Below are 16,249 nucleotides of genomic sequence, written 5' to 3'. Positions count from 1 at the left end.
GAGACACAACTGGACTCTCACCTATGGACTCTGGCCCTCCAGGCTCCTCTGTCCCTGGGATTCTCCAGGCAAAAATACTGGAATAAGTTGCCATGCCCTCCTCCAGGGGATCTTCCAATCCAGGGATCAAACCCACATCTCATGTCTCTTGCATTGGCAGGCGGGTTCTTTACCACTAGCGTCACGTGGGAAGCCCCCTTATATGTTTATATGCGGGATATTTTATATTCTTTATGGTTGTGAGGATTGAATGAATTAATATGTATACTAAGTTTAATATAATGCCCAACATACAGAAAATGCTGTTTCCTGTTATTATATGGAAATTAATATTTACATCTTAATCTGTATTCTAGTATATTGTAAGAGACTGATAACATTCACTGGTATTATAACTTGCCACAGTTACAAACATATATATGTGGTTCTTTGTTATATTTTTAGCCTATGGTATTTAAAAATGACACTACAGGAATAAATACTAGTGAAAAGATAGTTGTTTCTAAAAGCAGTATTGCAGAATGACATATGTCTACTTTTCAGACTTGTTTACTGACTTGGGAAAAATTGGGTGCTCTATAGATCAACTACCTTTTCTTTTACTTTAAATGAAAGAAAAAGACTAGGGCCGGAATGAAGTATAGTCAATATATGTAGCTTGGTTCTGTATATCGCTGTTTTTAACTTTTTTTTCTAGAAGAGATAGCTGTCTTATTTCTTTTAGATATAAAATCTCTGAGATTTCTGACTATCAACAGAAAGTAGCTGATTAGATCGATGCATAATCTAATTCTAAATCTCAGCCTTAGTAAATAGCCTGTATTGAATATGAGGCCATGGAAATATTTGTCTGTTATATAACTTTATCAATTGCTATAAAAAGCCCACACATACCATAAACTCCTTAATGAAATTCATAACAGCTTTGGTCGTCCAGGAGTAGAATGTTACTGCCAACATGACAGTGGAGCTGCGGTAATTCAGCTTCAGTTCCTGATAAATGAGGTTAGTGAGTTGCTTTACTCTCTCTTTGCTTACCTATGAAATAGGGCCATATCCCGTCTTTCAGAATTCTTGCATGCAATTATATTTCAATATTTGAGCAAAACCAAATTTCTTGTAGGCCTGTGCTAATAGTAATTCACTTTAAGGCATCATCATGGACAGTTACATAAATAATGTAAGATGTTTCTGAAAACAGTGTTGAAAATAGAATGACATAAGGTAAGATCTTTCTGGTACAATGTGCTGCATTTAAATTTTATTCCACGGATATTGAAAGTTATGTAACATATAAAAATCTGCATTAATTTTTTTCAAAGATTGATCTTATTATAAATAACAAAATGCACTTCTTGCCAATGAGTTGTTTTGAAATACAACCAGGAAACCAAAATCCATTAGACACTGGTTATTGTCCAGAGTTCTTGCTGTATCACTTACTGGGTGAAGTAATTGATACCTTTCTTTCCACTACAGTGTAAAGTTGGGAGGGAATTAGAGATACATCATTTTATTAGTAGAATAAACAATGTGTTTGCAGGTTTTAAACAAGTTTGAGCAGCTCTGACAATAGATGTTTTCAGATGTAGGGACAGGCAGGAAAAGTTGGTCATAGAACAAAAGCAAATTACTCCAGAAAAGATTCTGCTGTACTTGGATGTGAGGGTAGTTTATGGGCATTCTTTTTGCCCCTGGGTCCTTGGGTTCCATGGAATGAATTTTTAGATGTAAATAAGAGAAAGAAAATATTTTCTTCATATCAGAGAATTTAAGTGAGGCAGTAGAGATATACAGAGCTAAAGAGAGTAATATAAACATTTTAGTAAAACTAAAAAGGGTAGTATATTTTAGTAAAACTGATCCAAATGATACACAGTTGTGTAGGTTTTTCAAGGTCAGAGGGAAAAACTTCAGTATTCAATTCAGTATTCTGTGTAAGATTGAGCAATAGGCCTTGTAAAATGTTAAGATACACATAAAAAATCACTATGTAGAAAGTTGTTGAATCCATATGTGAGGTTTTTTTCCTTTTTAAAAAAAAATTATGAAATAATTAGAATGGCCACTAGCTTCAAGATAGAGACCCTATGTACCCTCTCCCCTTTCCCCCATAGTAATGTTTTACATAACAATAGTAAAATATTAAGCCAGGAGAAAGACATCAATGCTATTTACTAGACTACAAGCTGTATTTTGAGTTCACCACCAGTTTCTACACTCTATTGTGTGTATGTGTGTATAGTTTCACGCAATTTTATTGCATACATACGTTTCATGTAATGACCAACAGGAACAAGGTACAGGTCAGTACCAGCACGTAAAGGAATGCCCTCAGGCTACCTCTTTATACTTGCAGCCCTTTCTGCTCTCAGACCCTAATATGTGGCAACTGCTAACCTAGTCTCTGTCTTTATGTTTCTGTTAAGATCATTTTTTTAAAAGCAATGTAAATAACATTGCAAATTGATTAACTATGCACCTAAATTTGGTCTACCCTGGTAGCTCAGGTAAAGAATCCACCTGCAATGCAGGAGACCCCGGTTCAATTCCTGAATCAGGAAGATCCCCTGGAAAAGGGACAGGCTACCCACTCCCGTATTCTTGGGCTTCCCTTGTGACTCAGCTGGTAAAGAATCTGCCTGCAATGCGGGAGACCTGGGTTTGATCCCTGGATTAAGAAGATCCCCTGGAGGAGGGCATGGCAACCCACTCCAGTACTCTTGCCAGGGAAATTCCTGTGGACAGATGAGCCTGGTGGGCTACAGTCTGTGGGGTCGCAAACAGTCAGACACGAGTGAGCAACTAAACACAGCACACCTAAATTTTTGAAATCTTAACTAGTCGATTAAAAATCTTATAATCTTATTAGTTGATTGGTGGCTCAGACTGTAAAGTGTCTGCCTACAACATGGGAGACCCGGGTTCAATTCCTGGGTCAGGAAGATCCTCTGGAGAAAGAAATGGCAACCCACTCCAATACTCTTACCTGGAAACTCCCATGGACAGAGGAGCCGGATAGTCTATAACCCATGGGGTCGCAAAGAGTCAGACACGACTGAGTGACTTCACTTTGACTTTTCACTCTCATGCATTGGAGAAGGAAATGGCAACCCACTCCAGTGTTCTTGCCTGGAGAATCCCAGGGACAGAGGAGCCTGGTGGGCTGCCGTCTCTGGGGTCACACAGAGTCGGACACGACTGATGCGACTTAGCAGCGGCAGCAGTCATTATTCATAATGCAGGATTGTTTTCTGTAGAATTTATCATAAAGTTCTTTGATATTTTACATGTTTAAATGTTACACTTTAAGTACTTCAAAATGACAGTTTTAAAACATGCTTAACAAAATATGACTGTTTAAATGGGAATGGCTATGGAAATGTGAAAATTGAGAGTAGCTATTTGCTTTCAGTTTTGGAAAAGCATTATGTAGGTAAATGAGCCACCATAGGCAGTCAGCTGTATTTTGGCTCTACATCTTCTCTTCTTCCTTGAGATACTAAGATGGGACAAACATCTTGAGAAAGAAGATGACCTGGTCTGAAACTATGGTGGAAGTAAGAAGGAAGAGTACAAATCTTGGATACTCTGAATCCTTTGAGTTTTCTGCTTCAGAGTGATGAAGATGTCTTCTAGTGAAAAGGAGAGTATGTGGACTTTAAGTATTTCTGGTTTCCAATTAGTCATATTGGGGCAATAGGAGTAGAGTACTTTACCCAGTAGAGTACTGGGTACTCTACTTTACCCAGTAGAGTAGCCCTCATCGAATTTCAAAGGTGGAAAGGACTTGGTGAGATCACTGAATGTAAATCGTCTTCAGAGCTGTTTTAGTTCTCTTGGATAAATGATAAACTCTTCCTATTTTAAAAGAGAGATTTTAAGATTTCTCATCATAACCTGAAGGATTGGAATTGCAAATCTTTTTTGAAATTAAAATAAGTTCTTCATGTTGCATTTATTATCTTATTCTCTGTTAGATGAAGAGTATCTTCTTCCTCTTTTGAGGAAAAACATTCATATGTCTTAATAAATCAGCCTTAGTCTATAGATTTTTAATCCAATTCACACATCAAAATCACTCCTGGCAATTAAAAAAAATAAATCTGCAATGGTTCTTGATCTAAAAATTCTGATTTGTCAGGTTGGAGGTGAGACTGAGTCCCCTACATGATTCTCACATGGTGCCAAAGGTTTTCTTTTTCAGACCTGATAGTGTTTAATAGTTTTGGCTATTCTAACTTTCTAAATTAGTCAGATTCTTCAACGCTTTGGAATGTGAAATTGTAGAGAGCTGAATGCTATCTTTGTTTTCCATATCATTATAGTAGTAGAATTATGATCTAAGCAAAGTACGTTCATTTGTCTTAAGCCAAATCAAAGTTACTTCATACCATATATTTTAGTCAAGGGAGTATGTATGATAAGGACAAAGTAACTTATGGTCTGACTTCTAATTTTATATAACTAGTTGTTGATAGCTATATCCAACTAGATCCTAGTATCAGTTCTGAATTCAGTTGCTCAGTCATGTCTGATTCTTTGTTACCCCATGGACTTTAGCATGCCAGGCTTCCCTGTCCATCACCAACTTCCAGAACTTGCTCCAATTCATGTCCATCGAGTCAGTGATCCCATCCAACCATCTCATCCTCTGTCATCCCCTTCTCCTCCTGCCTTCAGTCTTTCCCAGTATCACGGTCTTTTCTAATGAGTCAGCCATTTGCATCAGTGGCCAAAGTATTGGAGCTTCAGCTTCAGCATCAGTCCATCCCAATGAGTATTCAGGACTGATTTCCTTTAGGATTGACTGATCCTTGACTGATCCTAGGATTGATCTCCTTGCAGTCCAGGGGACTCTCAAGGGTCTTCTCCAGCACCACAGTTCAAAAGCATCAATTCTTCGGGGCTCAGCCTTCTTCACAGTCCAACTCTCACATCCATCCATGACCACTGGAAAAACCATAGCTTTGACTAGACAGACCTTTGTCAGTAAAGATCCTAGTATACTTTTAGTTTATAAGATATTAAATTGTACTTTAATTAAATTGTTTAAGTTTAAACATAATTTTTATACGTCCATATACACATAATACACTCTTCTACGTCTGCTGCTTAGAATTTGGGTGAGGCAAATGTTTCTCAGAACTAAAGCTAATATTGGCAAAAAGCTTTGAAATTTGAGAAGGAGATTTTTTGGCAGCCCTTTTAGTAGCATTAATGTTTGTAAATATATTCTATATAAAGCATATTACACTTTATTTTTAAGGGAGCTCTTGTGAGTGCCTTGGCTGATGACACCTTACATTTATGGAATTTACGTCAAAAGAGACCTGCCATACTACATTCACTTAAATTTTGCAGGGAAAGGTAAGAATTTCCTCAGTTATTTTATGTATATGCTATTTTATACTTCTTGAAATTTTTTGAATATTATTCTTTAATTTTTTGTGCATGTGATGGATTTTGTGTGCAATCTAAAAAATAATTCAAAAACTTAAGCTGCTATACAATAAAAAGCAAGTTTCCTTCCTTTTCATACCCGTCTTCCTCTATAGAGGTACCCACAGAAATTTCTTTTGTGTCCCTCTAGAACTATGTAAATATATAAGCAAAAATCTCTGTATATAGCTTTTTTATTTGCATAAAGGTAAGGCATTACATATTCTCTGTGAAACTTGTGTTCATTTAATAAAGCTGATCGATTTTTTTCATATTGCTATATTTAAATCTTCTTTAGTCATTTTTATAACTGCATAATACTTCACTGTATGGAATTGCCATAATTTATTCAGACTGTCTTCATGAATTAACTGGAAGTTTGATATATCTAAGACTGGGTTTAATATGAATGAACATTTCTGTCATATTCAGTTTATTGTTCATTATTCTTTGTGATGTTACATATTTCTGTGCCCACTTAGGCAAGTATATCTATAATATAAATTTGTAGAAGTGAAATGACTTGGTTATAAAAATCTCACATGACTTGTGAATTTTGTGGGTGATTAGAAAGGGCTTTTTCACTCCAATTTTGTTAAACATTCTCCCATATTTTTTTAAAGTGCTCTGAAAGCTGCATTTTTGTGCTTAAACTTTGATTCATGTGGAACTTCTTTTGGCATGAACTATGCATAAGGAATACAGTCTCTCCTCCCCATTGTTACGAGGTGTATTTTTTTGGTGTGTATATGTGTATTTGCTATGCTCTGCTTAGTCACTCAGTTGTGTCATACTCTTTATGACCCATGGACTATAGCCCACCAGGCTCCTCTGTCCATGGGGATTCTCCAGGCAAGAATACTGGAGTGGGGTGCCATGCCCTACTCCGGGGACCTTCCCAACCCAGGGATCAAACCCAGGTCTCCCACATTGCAGGAGGATTCTTTACCATCTGAGCCACCAGGGAAGCCCAGGAATACGGGAGTGGGTAGCCTGCCCCTTCTCCAGGGGATCTTCCTGACCCAGGAATCGAATTGGGGTCTCCTACATTGCAGGAGGATTCTTTACCACTTGAGCTACCAGGGAAGCCCATATATGTGTGTGTATATATATATGTATATCTGTGTGTATGTATATATGTGCATGTGTGTTAAGGTTAAGAAATCTGAATCTAGCTAGCATCTGAATGCAGTGGAGTTAGTGTCAGGCCATGTCTGTAAGAAGGTAGGCATTAGACTGCCCAGTCCGTGTCCAAGAATCAGGCCATGTCCCTGCCTTGATAAATATCAATCCATTCAGATTATATAAACTGATCAGTCTGTTTGTGAATTTGGGCTTCTGCCCACAGTGGCCTTCCAAAGTAGACAAGCTAAAGAGGCTGCTGGGAATATAGCATAGCCTTTCCTAGCCAACACCAGAGCATGTCTGCATTGTATGCCAGACCAGAGCTGGCAGGTGGTCAGTAGCATAGTTAGCTATTGGGCTACATCTTGTCTGGGAAGATAAATCCCTAAATGGGTTGGAATCATGGTTCTACTACTAGGAAAGGGGCAAACATGGTAGAGGAGTTTATGGAAGGAGGGAGCAACGAGGTAAGGGAGAAAGGGCAAGGAAAAAGTCAAGGTTCAGTTCTTCTCCACCCAATGGGAGTAGAGCCAGCCTATCAACTTGCTGGGCAGAGTTTCTTAGTCTGTTTGCCAGTGGGATCTCAGAAGAGGCTCTCCATCAGCCTCAAATGCCATTGGACTGGTGAAAGTAGTGGTGAGCATCTTAGTACTCATCTTCTTGGTGTTGGTCTCCAAGCATCTACTGACAGTGGAAGTGTAGGTATAGCAGAGTTGTTGTCAACCTGGTGTATTTTTACCCTCCAGAAGGCATTTAACACTGTTTGGAGACATTTTTTGTGCACTTGAATTGGGTTGGGTGAGCAGTGGTACTGTTATCTAGTGGATAAAACCACAGTTCCTGTCAAATTAAAATGCATTAAAATGCATAAGACAGTCCCCCATAACAGAGAATTATCTGGTCCAAAGCATCAGTCGTGTCAAAGTTCACAAAAGCCTGCTAGTTTCACTAGCCTGCTAGTTCACTAGCACATCAGAGTGAAATCATTTGATCACTGTGGGGTGCTGTGCAAATTCTCTTAATCCACCACCCACTGAAGGGATTCTTCCAGGATGTAGAATTCTAGTAGAAGAATACCTCTGATAATTCATTTACCAGTGGCATACCCATATTGCTCGCTGGGACACAGGAATGCGGCAGTATGTCATCCAAGTTCACATACATACACTGCAGGTTATCATGGCAATCTTCATGCAGGAGGGATCAGGCCTTAAGGAGTCCCACAGTGGTCAGAGTCCCATGATTGTCTGGTATGTAGTAAAGTCTCCTCTGTGGTACCCCTAAGGTTGGTTTCCAAAAAATTCTAATAAATGTGGATAAGGAACCATAAGCTAGTCAATAAGGTGCCTATAGGCACATATATTGGCAAACGGATGGCACCTTTGTGTGAAATATGAAAAAGTAGCCCTTTTTGGTGGATACAACTTCAGAGTCCACCATTCTCCTCCTTAGTGGGGCACCATTGTGCAGGGTGCAGCGGATACAATTGTATGAAGTGATCCTAAAAGTTACAAATCAAATCAACTGATGGAGTTCCCCATTTTCAGTTTTGTAATATACTCTACCCACCTCACCAGTAGAAACTAGTTGGTTCTGATCAAAGTTCAGCTTCCCCTCAGCCTTTATTGTGCTGTGCTTAGTCACTCAGTCATGTCTGACTCTTTGCAACCCCGTGGACTGTATCTGGCCAGGCTCCTCTGTCCATGGGGATTCTCCAGGCAAGAATACTGGAGTGGGTCGCCATGCCCTTCTCCAGGGGATCTTCCCGACCCAGGGACTTTATTAGGACAACAAAGAGCAAGACACTGTAGCATGGGTAACTTGGTTCTTGAATATGCTCTTTGGATGAAATCCTCTAGGATGGCCACAGACTTCTATAGCAGCTGTTGTACCTCAGTGCTGAGAAATGGGCCCAATGCCTCATGGTAGAACTTAAGTTCAGATTTCCTCAAAAGGTAGGGAGGGGCCAGGTGCCGTTTGGGAGTCTACTATTATGCAGCATCTGGTTCCAGGTGGGGAGGGGAAGGCATACTACTATGCCTACTACAGCTCTAGGAACCTGCCCATGGTGGTAAGACTTATTCTGCCCCTCATCCTGAACTCTTGTCATTTACGACTTTTGACTTTTCATAATGTCCTGTAATCTCTGCTCTGGTGGAAGCCTTCTGTAGGAGCAGCTGACCCAGGCAGGAGGAGGGATGGAATCCTATCATTTCCTGCCCATCCTTCCGTCTCCCTCATTTGCAGGTATCTGTTTTTTTTCTTTATGCAACTGCTTTGCGTTCCGTTTTTATATCCGTATCAGTCAGAATAGTCTGGTATTATAAAATACTCTAAAAAATCTTAGAGTTAAAGGAACAACAGTTTATTTTTACTTATGCTATATGTTCTTTGTGGATTTGCTGGAACACTCTTTATTATCATTATCATTTTTATTCCAGAATCTTGGCTGAGGAACAGCCAGTCTTTACAGCATTACCAGTCAGTGTAGTGAAGAGAAAAAGAGTATGGAGAAACACGCTTGGCTGTTAAAACTTCTGCCTGGACATGATATATATCTCTTCCATTCTCATTTCTTGGGCCAGAGCAAGGCACATGGCCATCCCTAGTTTTACTCAACTAGAAGAAATAGAGCTGGAATATTTATGAATACTTACAACTACCATGCTGCTGATTTTTATTATTGACATTGAAGTACAATAAGCAGTAACCTAGTTAATTTTCCCCTCATTCCACGATGGATTTGGGCTAACTTAATAGTTAAGTTACTCTATTTCATCTTTATGCTATGTGTTTTTATTCTGAAACTAGGAAAGGCAGCAAAAATATGAAAATTTTATAAATCTATCTTATTACATTCTGAACAATTGTTAAATGCATCAAAGTTTTTATTGTAATATAGTCTTATTTTTTATTGTAATATAGTCTTATTTTCCAGAGAATGCAATGGCACCCCACTCCAGTACTCTTGCCTGGAAAATCCCATGGATGGAGGAGCCTGGTAGTCTGCAGTCCATGGGGTCACTAAGAGTCAGACATGACTGAGTGACTTCACTTTTCACTTTTCACTTTCATGCATTAGAGAAGGAAATGGCAACCCACTCCAGTATTCTTGCCTGGAAAATCCCAGGGACAGAGGAGCCTGGTAGGAGGCTGTCTATGGGGTCGCACAGGGTTGGACACGACTGAAGCGACTTAGCAGCAGCAGCAGCAGTCTTATTTTCGGAGAAGGCAAAGGCACCCCACTCCAGTACTCTTGCCTGGAAAATCCCATGGACGGAGGAGCCTGGTAGGCTGCAGTCCATGGGGTCTCTAGGAGTCGGACACAACTGAGTGACTTCACTTTAACTTTTCACTTTCATGCGTTGGAGAAGGAAATGACAACCCACTCCAGTGTTCTTGCCTGGAGAATCCCAGGGACAGGGGAGCCTGGTGGGCTGCTGTCTCTGAGGTCTCACAGAGTCGGACACAGCTGAAGTGACTTAGCAGCAGTCTTATTTTAATAAGTAGTTAAAATTTCTTATTTTAGTAGAAATTTATATAGGAATTACAATGATTTAATTGTAATTTTCCATAATGTGGATTTTTTCTGGTTTTAACTTTTTGAAATTATGCTATAATATGTTTGGCCACTAAGTTGTGCCTGGCTCTTTTGTGACCCCATGGACTGTGCTACAATATATATAACATAAAATTTACTGTCTTAACCATTTCTAGATGCACAGTTCAGTTGTGTTAAGCAACCATACAATGTAGATATTTTGATAAGATTTCACTTCTATAATTAAGAAAAAAAATGTAGAAATTGAAGTCTCAAATTTTGGTTTAACTATATGAATTTAGACATTACATCAATGCTTTGTTTGTTGGTTTTGGTAGAAACTTTGAATTTGACAAGTAAAATTCTATCTGGCAGTTGCCTTATCAGAATATGTTCAATTTAGCTTCTGTATTTCTTTTTTTCCTTTAAAGAAAGTTTAATTGGGAAAAAGTTGTGGTTTTATAATTAACTACAACTGTCTGCTAATCTTTTTTCATCACCTTGAACTATCATGGGTAGGATTCTTTTTAAAAAAAGTTTTTATTAGAGTATAATTGATTTACAATGTTGTGTTAGTTTCTGCTGTACAACAAAGTAAATAGCCTGTATGTCTACACATATCCCTCCTTCTAAAACCTCCCTCCCATTTATCACTCCTCTAGGTCATCACAGAGCACCAAGTTGAGTTCCCTGTGCTATAGAGCAGGTTCCCACTGTCTGTTTTACACATAATAGTGTATATATGCGCATGACCAATATTCTTAACTACATTACATTTTTCCTAATGGTTTTGAAGTAACAGTATATGAAACATTTGAAGATTAAAGAATAAATTTATATATCTATGCTTTCTTATGTAGGATCTGTTATTCTTTTAATGAAATTTCAAAGGCTAGAATTTTTCTCCATAAATATATTAGACACCTCAATAGCCAAGTCTTTATATTGAAACTAAAATATTTGTCTTAAAGATACGTTTTCTTTTATTCTAACACTCTGATTTACAGTTTACTCTCTGATTTAAAGCTTTTCATTTGATGATATGTATTTTTAGAGAATAAAATAAGCATGCATTCTAAACTAATGGTTAGGAAAATATATGGATTGATAATCCATTAATAATCAAAATTTCATCTTAGCAATCATCAATGGAGCATCAGTGACCAAAGTCCTCTAAAGAAAAAAAAAAGTAATCAATAATAAAGTAACCAATTCAGATACCAACATAGCAGTAGAGAGTTGATGCCTGTAATACTTTAGGAATTGACTGCTGCCATAGCGTCGGATTTTCTTAGTAGCATCAATAAAATAATGTAGGGACAAAAACTAATTTGTCTCATTATATTCTTATTATAGTATTACCTAAATACTATTCTTTGCATATTTATGAGGCTTAAAATTTGCTTAGTTTTCACAAGAACAAGGCATAGCTATAAAAGAAAATTTGGCTGGGTATCAGCCCTCAAAGTTTCTAGAGGTCTTGGAAATACTTTAATTCATTGCACATATTTAATGAGAAAAATATCATAATATTGGAACAGATTCTATACCTGGAATTACAGTTTTTGTGGTAATTGCAAAATATTTTTCTATGAAAGCAGCTTAATGAAAAGTATACATGCATTAGATTTGAGAGCAATTTGGTGAGAGGAAATTCAGAACTAGAACAAAGGAATGGAATGAAAGCCAGACCTGTTAGGAAGGCAGGCAGAGAGATCTTCCACTCTGGACCTAATTCTAGTCCACAGAGAGAATTGCTTGCTCATATGGAAATGATGAGTCACCTTGGGAATTCTCAGTGTAGAGAACCACACGCTGAGACAAAATTTAAAAAGGGAACAGACATTCTCAGTGTTCAGAGAAAAAACAGTTGTGGACTGGTGACCTTGAGACTATAAAAGTCAGGAAGAGTTGGATAACTTCCTAGAGTAAACTTATAACTAAGGAATTCTGACAAGGAAATTGAGGCAGCCGGAGAGACTGATATACTTGCACCAGGGGTTTATAATATACTCAAGTGACAGTGGTACTCAGTGCAGAAGACACAAGAGACTCAGGTTCAATCCTTGGGTCAGGAAGATCCCCTGGAGAAGGAAATAGCGACCCTCTCTAGTATTCTTGCCTGGGAAATGCCATGGACAGAGATGCCTGGCGGATTGCAGTCCATGGGGTCACAAAAAAGTCAGACACGACTGAGCATGCTTGCACGCAGGTGCAAAAAAGATGTAGAAGGAGAGGATCCCTGTAACAAATACCTAAAAATGTAGAAATCACTTTGGAATCAAGCAGTAGGTAGATGTTGGAAGAATTTGGGGAAATACGATAGAAAAGCCTAAACTGCTTTGACTGGCTGTTTGTAGGACTTTGGACTCAGAGACTGCTGCCAGAGAGAGCTCAGAAAGAAGAGAGGAACATGACTTTGGAAACTGAAGGAAGAAGTTCCTTGTGCTATAGCAGCAGAAAGCTTAACAGAAGTGTCTCTTTGTACCATGTTTAAATGTTAACTTGTATATTTAGCTGAAGAGATTTCCAAGGAAAGGCTTAGAGGTGTGATCTGACTTTTTCTTGCTACTTTATAATAAAATGCAAGAGGAGAGGAATAAATTGAGAGAAAGAATTTTTAAATGAACTAGGACTTGATTTGGGAAATTCTTACCCCTGATCTATTTGGCACAAGACAGCTTCTGAAAGTGTGGCATAGGGAAAAACCTGAGGATGTGGCTGAACAACTTTTCAGTAAAAATCTTTGGCAGAACGAAAGGTCATAGTATTTAATTACATAAAGAACTCTTTTAAGAGATTGAAAGTATGCCTTGTAGACCTTCTCAACCAAACTAGACAACCTGTAGGAAGTTTGAATATCATTCTTGGGCCCTCTCAGCAGGAGCCTAGATAGAGAAGGTATTGCCTCCAAAAGATTTGTGGGTATGACTTTTTCTAATGCAGAAAACCCAGTGAAAGGTATTCAAGTCCACAACTCAGCTTGGACTTAAAGAGAGTACAGAATGAAAGGAGGCTACAGCAAAAGTACTTGGCTGTGAAAGTGAAGTTGCTCAGTTGTGTCCGACTCTTTGCGACCCCATGGACTGTAGCCCACCAGGCTCTTCCATCAATGGGATTCTCCAGGCAAGAATACTGGAGTGGGTTGCCATTCCCTTCTCCAGGGGATCTTCCCAACCCAGGGATCAAACCCAGGTCTCCTGCATTGTGGGCAGAGGCTTTAACCTCTGAGCCACCAGGGAAGCCCTTTCATGAGAAAGGATGGTTAAGAGGGCAGAACTGGGGTACATGGAGGCTTATTCCCAGGCCTTGAAGCCTTATTAAGAAAAATCCAACATTTGGCCAGTTGGACTTCAGAAATTTTATGGACTCATTTTCACCTTCCCTTTCCCCCCATTTTGGACAAGAATTCCCACAATTGTTATGCCATGCCTGTTCAGCCTGAATCCTTGAGGAGCTGGGAGCAGATAATCGGTCTCTTCAGTTTCAGATGTGGAATTGTGCCCAAGATCAAGACTGAATAGTTCTCAGGACCCTCATCTGCTACAAATTTAGGTGGTGAGATTTGAATTTTTGAGCTGATGTTTGGATGAGATTTTGAAGTTGAATTAATGCAGTAATTGGTTGAGACTTTGGGAATATTGAGATGGGTGAATGTATTGCATTTCGAAAGGATGAATCTTTGGAGGTTGAAGGACAGACGATTAGAGGCAGAATTCTAAGATGGCCTCAAAGATTTTCACTCTTTGGTAAGCACACACCTTCTCCTAATTATTCAGTTCTAATCTAAGTATACTGCCAGGAAGGAATTTTGCAAATGTAGTTGAGATCCCAAATCAGTTGCCCTTCATAAAGGAAATTTATCTGATTGGCTTGGATTATCTGACTTAAAATGGCAATAAGTGAGTGGAATTACCCACATTGATTTGGCCTATCTCTGGAATTCAGTTTGGTTTAAGTGTCTCCCAGAGTATGTGGGTAACTTGAGGAAGATATGGGCACACTGATGAACCTCTGACTAGTGTTAGAAAGGAATGTACTGAAGAGTAGATGGTAGATAGGTAAACAACCGTGTCCACGATACTTTCCACTGTCTTCAAAATGAAGTTGAAACTTCTACTCAGCATGCCCTAAAAGGTCTTGTAAGATCTGCAACCCTTCTTTTTACTCACTGTAGTTTCTTTTCACTACGTTTCTCCCTCTCTTTATGCATTATAATCCAGCCACCCTGGTTTTTCAGCTTTTTAATAAATTATCCTCTCTTATGCTTATTTGTATGAGCTGACCTCCCTGCTCAAAAATCACCTATGATTATCTTTCCATGGCTCACCAATGCCTTTTCATCTTTAAAGTCTTGTCATTTCCTTTACAGGTTTTTCTGTAAGTTCCCAAGTCTGGGTTTTGTATTACCACATAGTATGGTGCTCTTTCCCTAAAACAGCATAAACCATTGTTGTTGTCTAGTCATTCAGTCATGTTCAACTCTTTGTGACTCCATGGACAGTAGCCCACCAGTCTCCTCTGTCCATTCTTCAGGCAAGAATACTGGAGTATTTTGCCCTTTCCTTCTCCAGGGGTATTCCCGACCCAGGGATTGAACCCACGTCTCCTGTGTCTCCTGCATGGGCAGGCTGATTCTTTATGGTGAGCCACCAGGGAACTCTAGACTTACTCTTATGGCCTTGGTTTCTTAATTGTCTTCTCAATTAGAAAATAAATTGTATGTATTTTCCTTATTTTTTTCTCAGCAGCAGTCTCCATGCCTGATATTCAGTAAATACTCTAAAAAAGTTTGATTCTTACCTGATTGCCTTTGCAGAAAGAGAGGAATCTCTTTTCTCTTGAAGGCATGACCCTCCACACACTGTTACTGTGTGGGAAATAGGTTCCAACAGGGAGAGTCTTCAAATGAAAAAAACAGGAGTGTTTGCTCCAGGCTAATTTGATATAATCTTTATATACCTCCCACTAATCCAAAACTTGCTAGGTTGTTTGATTATCCTTCAAGTGCTATTTGGTCCATAGGTCCATAGCAAAGCTTTTACATTTTTTCCTTTTTTTGTAAAAAGAGTGAAATGGGAGAATACAGCTTTGAGCAGTGTATTTCTTTTTCCTAAACCAGAATGCCTGGGAGTTAAAGCACACTTCAATCTGTAATAATCTGGCAGTGATTTTCAAAATGAAGATGGTTTTATTTTTCATTTTTCTGCCTTATTAGCAAGAATTTTCAGGACAAGGTTCAATGATATTGTTGATAGCAAGTAGCTTTTTCTTTTTAATAATTATAATAGTACTGCTTCTAGAGTTTTATTGTTAGCATAATATAGGTTTTTGATTTAAGATAAGAGTTTTTCCCCTTAAGAATTGGTTGTCAATTATGGAAGTTAACGAATCCACCTGCAATGCAGGAGACATGGGTTTAATCCATGGATCGGGAAGATCCTCTGTAGAAGGGAATGGCAACCCACTCCAGTATTCTTGCCTGGAAAATCCCTTGGACAGAGAAGCCTGGTAGGCTACAGTCCATGGGATCACAAAGAGTTGGACACAACTGAGCAACTAACACTTTTATGGAAGTTGTATTTTATTTTAATGCCTTTATAACGTATTTTTAGATGACCGTGTGATTTTTCACCTCCCTTCTCCCTGAGGATTTAATCTGTGACATTAATAGATTTCCTAACACTAAGTTTTGGAGTTTTATGGTTTAGAAGACAGGAGAAAACAGAACAATGGGAAGAGGAGTAGTGACCGGAGGCGTAAGTGAAAGAAATTTTGTGGAATTAGAATATCTGTGTCAGGAGTTAGCCCTTTCAGCCTAACCAGTAGAATTAGAAATACCTTAGTGAGCTGTATTGTAACACTCTCAGCTCGGAAAGAACTCAGAAAATTTAATGCTTATCTGACACTAAGCCCCCACAAATACTCAATCTTTTAGACTTTGTTGGAAAGCTATGAAGTTAAATGTGTCTTAGATGTGGAGTTACCGCTAAAATAGAAAATATATAGTATTAAAACCATTAGAGAAGGAAATGAAGAAAATAAATAGGGGTTAGGAAAAGAGATAAAACATTAGAAAAACAGATGTTTAAGGAAAAAAAATTGGTTCAACTAAATCAGTAATCAGAATCATTTAGTATT

At 38.5% G+C, this 16,249-nt stretch overlaps 1 protein-coding gene across 4 annotated transcripts in view; it reads left to right on the top strand.

The window, feature by feature from the left end:
- STXBP5 (syntaxin binding protein 5 (tomosyn)) overlaps window positions 1-16,249 on the top strand; it is a 158,251-nt gene that overhangs the window by 20,224 nt on the left and 121,778 nt on the right. For all 4 annotated transcript variants that reach the window (XM_010862562.1, XM_010862561.1, XM_010862559.1 and 1 more), the window contains exons 3-4: window positions 924-1,005; window positions 5,270-5,370. In XM_010862562.1, coding sequence (XP_010860864.1) covers window positions 924-1,005; window positions 5,270-5,370 — 183 coding nt within the window. The remainder of the gene's footprint in view (window positions 1-923; window positions 1,006-5,269; window positions 5,371-16,249) is intronic.

The sequence above is a fragment of the Bison bison genome, unplaced genomic scaffold (genome assembly GCF_000754665.1).
Source record: "Bison bison bison isolate TAMUID 2011002044 unplaced genomic scaffold, Bison_UMD1.0 scf7180017864483, whole genome shotgun sequence".
Taxonomy (NCBI): Eukaryota; Metazoa; Chordata; class Mammalia; order Artiodactyla; family Bovidae; genus Bison; species Bison bison.
Note: the sequence above shows the minus strand (reverse complement) of the source record. Positions and strands in the feature narration are given on the sequence as shown.